The sequence below is a fragment of the Callospermophilus lateralis genome, chromosome 9 (genome assembly GCF_048772815.1).
Source record: "Callospermophilus lateralis isolate mCalLat2 chromosome 9, mCalLat2.hap1, whole genome shotgun sequence".
In the NCBI taxonomy this organism is placed as follows: Eukaryota; Metazoa; Chordata; class Mammalia; order Rodentia; family Sciuridae; genus Callospermophilus; species Callospermophilus lateralis.
Window position 1 is genome coordinate 37088853 of NC_135313.1, and position 7398 is coordinate 37096250.

The 7398-nt window shown below is 40.3% G+C and overlaps 1 protein-coding gene across 2 annotated transcripts in view; it reads left to right on the top strand.

Annotated features, from left to right (window-relative positions):
• Positions 1-1876, top strand: part of Rftn2 (raftlin family member 2) — a 66959-nt gene extending 65083 nt beyond the window's left edge. For both annotated transcript variants that reach the window (XM_076865937.2, XM_076865936.2), the window contains one exon: positions 444-1876. In XM_076865937.2, the coding sequence (XP_076722052.1) occupies positions 444-716 (273 nt within the window). In that variant the 3' untranslated portion in view covers positions 717-1876. The remainder of the gene's footprint in view (positions 1-443) is intronic.
• The last annotated feature ends 5522 nt before the right edge of the window (positions 1877-7398 follow it).

A 7398-nucleotide genomic window follows, 5' to 3' on the forward strand; every position in this document is an offset into this window, starting at 1 on the left:
CTCAGCACAGTTGCTGTTGTCTAGATCCCAGGCAACTCCAACAAGACAAAATGTATCTGTATTTCTCCCTTGCTTTGTTCCCAAACATGACTGGAACACAATTCTCTCCTTAGGTGTATACAACTCATCTGCCAGTGAGAGGATGTACCAGGAACATTCAAGAGTTGCAAAATGGGGTAGAGGGAGGAGATGAGGAGGGTGACTACAGTTAATTTAGAGAATTTTTTGCCATGCTGGGGATTGAACCCCAGGCCTTGAGCCCTGGGCCTCCTGCCTGCTAAGCAGTTGCTCTACCACTGCGCTGAATCCCCAGCCCTGTCATGAGCAGGCTTTTGAACAGAAGCAGGGAAAGGACATTTCTGGCAAAGAAACAGCATGTGCCAGAGCAGAGGCACAGGAAGCACCGTCTTTTAACTCCTGGTTGCCAATCTCTTGTGTTTCAGAGGAAAGCAAGCCGTTTTATGAAAGGCGACGACAGAAACAAACTCAGCAGCAGGAGCATTGGATTAGACGCAGGCGGGTCACAGCCTATGGAGGTCAGAGTCCCGCCTGAGGAGGGCCACTTCTCGCCTTCAGGAGAATGCTGGACCAAGGAGGGGAGGCCAGCACAGTGCAGTGGCTTCTCGGGGTTCAGCAGCAGCGACAGTGTCCTCCGGGAACTAGACGAAGGACAGTTTGACCAGGAGGACGGAGTGACTCAGGTCACTTGCATGTGAGCCTCCAGGTGAAAGAACAGAGGTCCTGTAAATAGTCATTAAAATAATTGCCAACTGACTTTATTACTGTACCTGCATTTATGTGATATCCTTGAATTTTTAGACTCAACCTTTCCTCTAATCTGTGTAAACTTTGGCTCAATCTCCTAGACAAGGAAGAATAACCTACATATTTGTAAATTTAGAATCATGTTTACACTTCTCTCAACTAAAACATCTGTCTAAACAGATGTCCCATTAGGTTATTAAGCAATAATCTACTTCAGTTTCTCATGAATGAACAAAATATACTTTGCTTATCATTCGCGTTAAGAAGACTGAATATCCCAGTCAGTATTTTACCTAATTAGAGAATTCTCAGGAAGTTACAGAGGCTTATTTAAACTGAAAAATAATCTTTCTCTTACATACAAATCAGCACATGCACAGTGCACAGACACATAACTGATTGGTGAAAATAAATACCTATTTTCTGAATAAAACAATTAATCCACATTTTCTCTTTGACTATGGACTGTACATACAAAGCAAGCCCCTACCTGTTAAAATATTCTCTGAAAAACATAAATTCTTTTTGTGTGTCTTTGCTTTTAAAGACTCATCAGTTACCAGCCCTGTGTTGATTCATTGAGCTTAAACATTATTGCTCCGACTGCTTAGAAATATAGCAAAGCAGCATCTTTTAAAATTCAATACAAAAGCCAGGCATGGTGGTAAAAACCTATAATCCTAGCAGTTTGGAAGGCTCAAGCAGGAGGATCGCAAGTTCAAGGCCAGCCTCAGCAACTAAGCAATTTAGCAAGACCCTGTCTCAGAAAATAATTTTCTTTAATTGTGAACACTATAAAAACAACAAAATATCAAATTTAAGTTTACATCTTTCTAGATTTGAATTATGCTTTTATTTTGACTTGCTAAATCCTGAAGAATGTTGAAACCCAGAATTTTCAGTCCTGCAGGAGTGGAGAGGTGCTCATAGCACATGTGATGTTTATGACAATCTACTCATCTCTGCCCTTCTCACTACTGCTAATAGGCATGCCTTTGCCTTGCTCTAATAACATTCTGCAAAATAGAGGATTTTCATGTATGTTTGAATAGCTTACTTCAGAAGGTGAGGACCTTCAAGTGAATTACAATTGACCTTACCCATTGATGAATTCAGCCCATTATATTTATATTTTTTAGTACTGATGTTGACATTGTAAGATCATTTAAATAATAAAATATCATTTGTTACTGGGCTATCATTTTATTGAACACACTCATATGTTTTATATATATATATGATATATGATCAAATATACAGTGCAATTAAACTAAACCAATCTGCATGAATTTTTGGCAAGATTAACAGGAAATATTTTATGGCTATCTGCTTGTACAAGTAGAAAGGGACTTAAGAACTGTCTACTCAGTCTTGTTCTGTGAAAAAAGCTACCAACAGTATTTGCAGAAATGCTTTTTGTCTTGATTTTCAGATGAACCTGAGTTCTATATCCAAGAGTCCTTGGGTTTTTTGATAGAAACAATCACTACTTCACAAGTCCACAAAATGCTATGAAACTACAAAGCACAGGAATGTACTGAGAAAAATCAGACAGGTTTCCCAATGCCAAGGTCTATAAGAGATGGAGGCTCCTTTGTCATCCTACACATAGGGATGTGAAATACCAAGAACAGAGATAGAAATTTATATTGAACAAGGGAAAATTCAGGAATATGTCAACTTTTTATTTTAAATTTTGTGTAAACATGATTTTTACATTTTTCTTTTAATCTAGGGGTTATATTTTCCTAGTTAAAAACAACAACAACAAACAAAACTGGGTACAGTGGGATATACCCATAGTCCCAACTACTTGGGAGGCTGAGGCAGGATTGCTTGAGCCCAGGAATTTGAACCCTGGGAAACATAGCAAGACCATGAACTATTTAAAAATAAATAAACAAAAACCAATCTTTTATTAGAATAAACTTGGCAGTCTGTCCTAGTCTCAGTATTTATTTCATGCCAGGCACAATGGCATACACCTGTAATCCAAGCTACTTGGAGACTGAGTCAGGAGGATCACAAGTTCAAGGTCAGGCTAGGCAACTTAGTGAAACCTTATCTAAAAATAATAAATAAACAGGGCTGAGACTTGGCTTGGTTATAAAGAACTTTGAGTTTAATTTCCAGTACCGAGCATGCATGCGCGCGCACACACACACACACACACACCCTTATTCTGTAAGTACTTACTCCAATTCTATGTAATAAATGTGTATAATAGTGAATAGTGACCAAGCAGCTCTAGAGCATTTTAAATATACATAAGTAACTGAGTCAATTATGAAAGAAAAAAAAAAAAAGAAATGGAAAAAAAAAGAAACAAAACTAGGACTCCATGTTAAATGAGACTAATCTTCCAGTTGTATATTCAACCCCCAGGGCCTCACACATGTTCGGCTAGCACTCAACCACTGAGCCGACCCTGAGCCCTTAAAACTTACAAAGTTTGATGAAAATGTACCAAGATCAAAGGCAAGGATGTGAAGCTTTGCCATTCCCCTTGGTATGGTATTGACGGCACTTTGTCTTAGCTTTCAATAATCACTTGGTAGTTCTATCCCATTTGGATGGAATGTCACCCTGTCATCTATCCTTCATGGGCAGCATTTATCCCCTCATCATGGAGAATCACCATTGAACTGATGAGCAGCTCTATCAATGCCACTACTGTTTCCTCAGTGAAAGACACAGGGAATGGTCACTTGCTTTAAAAGATTCTAAGGTTTTCAGGAGTCTTGGACTTCCATAGAAGCAGACAGCAAAGCTACAGTATATCAAATCACAACTATTTCCAAATCATTTGTTTTATGGGGAGCAGGTGTTTCTAATATCAAGTACCAGGTGCTCTTCTACTACTTTCATTCTGGAATAGCTGAGGAGTTGTCTCATTTTCCGTCCACCATTCTGGGCTGGAAGGACTCTCCCTCAGCATATGATGAGAATTTCCTCCTGTTAACTCGGGGCCACAGAGTCACTCTATGTGAAAAGACTAAACTGGAAATCCATGTGTAGTAGAATGAAATTGAACCTCTATCTCTCACCCTATACAAACTCAACTCAAAGTGGATCAAGGACCTTCCTTTTACACTAGAGAGATTGTACCTTCTAGAAGAAAAAGTAGGCCCAACTCTCCACCATGTCAGCTTAGGAACCAACTTCTTCAATAAGACTCCTAGAGTGCAAGAAATAAAATCAAGAATCAATAAATGGGATGGTATCAAACTAAAAAGCTTCATCATTGCAAAGGAAACAAGAACATAAACAGAGAGCCTACAGAATGGGAGAAAATCTTTACCATCAGCACCTCAGAGCATTAATCTCCAGAATATACAAAGAACTCAAAAAACTTAACACCAAAACAAACAAGTAACCAATCAATAAATGGGCTAAGGAACTGAACAGGCAGAAGAAAAATGAATGATAAAAAAATATATTTAAAAATGTTCAACATCTCTAGCAATTAGAGATATGCAAATCAAAACTATTCCATCTCACTCCAGTCAGAATGGCAATATCAAGAATACAAGCAACAATAAATGTTGGTGATGTGGGGGAAAAGGCACACTCATACATCACTGGTGGGACTGCAAATTGGTGTGACCACTCTGGAAAGTAGTATAGATTCTTCAGAAAACTTGGAACGGGTAGCTGGGCATGCTGGCACATGCCTGTAATCCCAGGGGGCTTGGGAGGCTGAGAAAGGAGGATCATGAGATCAAAGCCAGCTTCAGCAACAGCGAGGTGCTAAGCAACTCAGTGAGACTCTGTCTCTAAATAAAATACAAAATGGGGATGTGGCTCAGTGGTTATGTGCCCCTGAGTTCAATCCCCAGAGCTTGAACTTTTACCCCTCTGGGTAATAATGAGGTAAACTTTCTTCTCACAGAGGTGGAGGTAGAGGAAGCTAGGTGGACTTTCACTTCAATGCCACTCCCACTGAGGTGTCAATGGAGACACATAAGCTGGCACTCACAGCAGTAGTGAGGAACCACCCCACTTTGGTGTCTGCTGAATAGAGATAAGTGGGAACCTGATCTTCAGCCTCCATCTGCAATAACTAGGCCTCACCCCATTCTGCTAGAGTGGTGTCTGAAAAAGCCAACCAACACAGAGGCATAAGATCCAAAATCTCACAAGAAAATGCCCAGCTATCCATAGCAAACTACTCATCATACCAGGAAGATGCTAAATTAAGTGAAAAGAACAGAGAGATGTCAACACTGAAATGACAGAGATGTTAGAATCATCTTCTTCAAAAGCAGCTGTCATAAAAAAAATGTTCAACAAGCAATTAAGAAACAAACGAAAAAAAAAAAAATAGCCTCGGAAGAAATATAGAGAAGAAACATAAAGAAGAACCAAATGGAAATTTTAGAAATGAAAAATACAAAACCAAAATAAAAAGTTCACTGGATGGTTTCAACAGCAGAATGGAGAGGCCACAAGAAATCTATGCACTGTAAGACAGAGTAATAGAAATTATCCAATCTGAAAAACAGAATATAGACAAAAAAATAATTTTTAAAATTGCCGCAGTCTGGGGCTGGGGATGTGGCTCAAGCAGTAGCGCGCTCGCCTGGCATGCGTGCGGCCCAGGTTCGATCCTTAGCACCATATACAAACGAAGATGTTGTGTCCGCCGAAAAACTGAAAAGTAAATATTAAAAAAAAAAATTGCTGCAGTCTAGCTGGGCACAAAATAACCGAGCCACCACAAAAGTCTTGTAGATTCAAACAGCAACTCTTTATTCCCGAACTCTCACCAGCACTCTACACGCACGTTCTTGGAAAATCCACACACTCTACTGGGCTCTGCATACCGAATACTCTCTGAATCCCGCGAGAACTCAACGGAACTCAAGGAGCAGGCGCCTGAGGCAGCAGGATACACCCTAAACCTGGAACCGCCCTATTCCCAGCAGGATCCACCCTAAACCCGGATCCACCCTGGTCCTTGAGCAGGGTCACCTTTCTCATACATTCATGCAATGTCACTGCAAGTGACCTGGGTCCAAGGCAAGCCCATTTCCACAATGGAGAGTCCTCCCTCTAAGCAACATTGGGTAGGCTGACAAGGAAATTGCCATGCGTCATTCCTACTTGGCTATGGCTCTCAGCATAAAATAAGTTTTAAAAATCCATGTCATAGAGTTCTCATGGGAGGGTTGGAAAAAGAGAATGAAACTGAAAAAGTCACTCAAAGAACTAATGGCTAAAAACTCCCCACATTTGGTTAAAAGACATATGTATGCACGAGTCTGAGAAGGCAAATCTATATAGTGATGAAAGTCAGAAGACCAGCTGCCACAGTCCAGCTGGGCAAATAACCAGGAGATAACAAGCAACTTGTGAAGGTTGAAGCGGGAACCAATTTATTGCGAGTGAACTCAGCGGGAACTGAGCGAGAACTCAAAGTAGCGGGCACCCAAGGTAGCAGGAGCCGCCTTATTGCAAAACAGCAGAGGTATATATACTTAACTGATTACACACAGCTTGACTCAATTAGCATCATCCAGTTACGGCAATCAGCCAATAAGGAATCTCCACCAACTTAATGGCTGGCTGGCGTTGCTTCACAAACCACTCCTCCAGGCAAACTGCCAGGCGCCATCTTGACTTGATTTGCATCCCCAACAACCAGCTGTCTGTTGGGGTGGGCTGGGGGAATTAGTTGACCAAAAGAAACCCTTTCTGGGCTGGGGATATGGCTCAAGCGGTAACACACTCGCCTGGTATGTGCAGGGTGCTGGGTTCGATCCTCAGCACCACATAAAAATAAAATAATGATGTTCTGTCCACCGAAAACTACAAAATAAATATTTTTAAAAATTCCCTCTCTCTCTTAAAAAAAAAGAAAGAAAGAAAGAAAGAAAAGAAACCCTTTCTGACATGATGGAAATGTTCCATTTCCCAGGAAGGGTGTGGGAGGTTAAGATGGAGATAGAATGGTTAATGGGAACAAGGGTACAGCTGAACAGATGGAAAAATAACTTCCTAAGTTCTATAGTACAGTGGGAAGAGTATGATTGACAAAAATGAATTGAACATTTAAAAATAGCAAGTAGAAGCCAGGAACAGTCACACCTGGAATCTCAGATGCTTGGAGGCTGGGATTGGAGGGTTGCAAGTGTGGAACACCCTAGGTTCAATCCCAAGTACCACTTAAAAAAAGCAAAAGAGAATTTGAATGCTCCCACACAAAGAAATGATATGTGTCTGATAGAAAAATCAGTTACCCTGATCTGATCATTACATATTGTTTACATGCATTGAAATATCACACTGTGCCCCACAAATATGTACAATTACTACGTTGATTAAAAATAAAAAACATTTTTAAAAATGTCCTACATCTTTATTTAATAATAAAGTAATACAGATTATAAATGGTCAAATCCATTGATAGGCACATTTTACTGTGTGTAAATTGTGTCTTCATTAAAAAGTATTTATTGGGGAATTCTCAGAATTGTTGGAAAGGCCAGAGAAGCTAGCTCAATGCAGGCTTTCAGAACAACGTGCAAACCTACACAAGACACAAAACCTGGGGGCTGCCCTGGCACTGCTGCCAGAAATCCAACTTTCCAGCTTCAACTCTTTGCAGGATCTGACAGCCCTCAAAACACA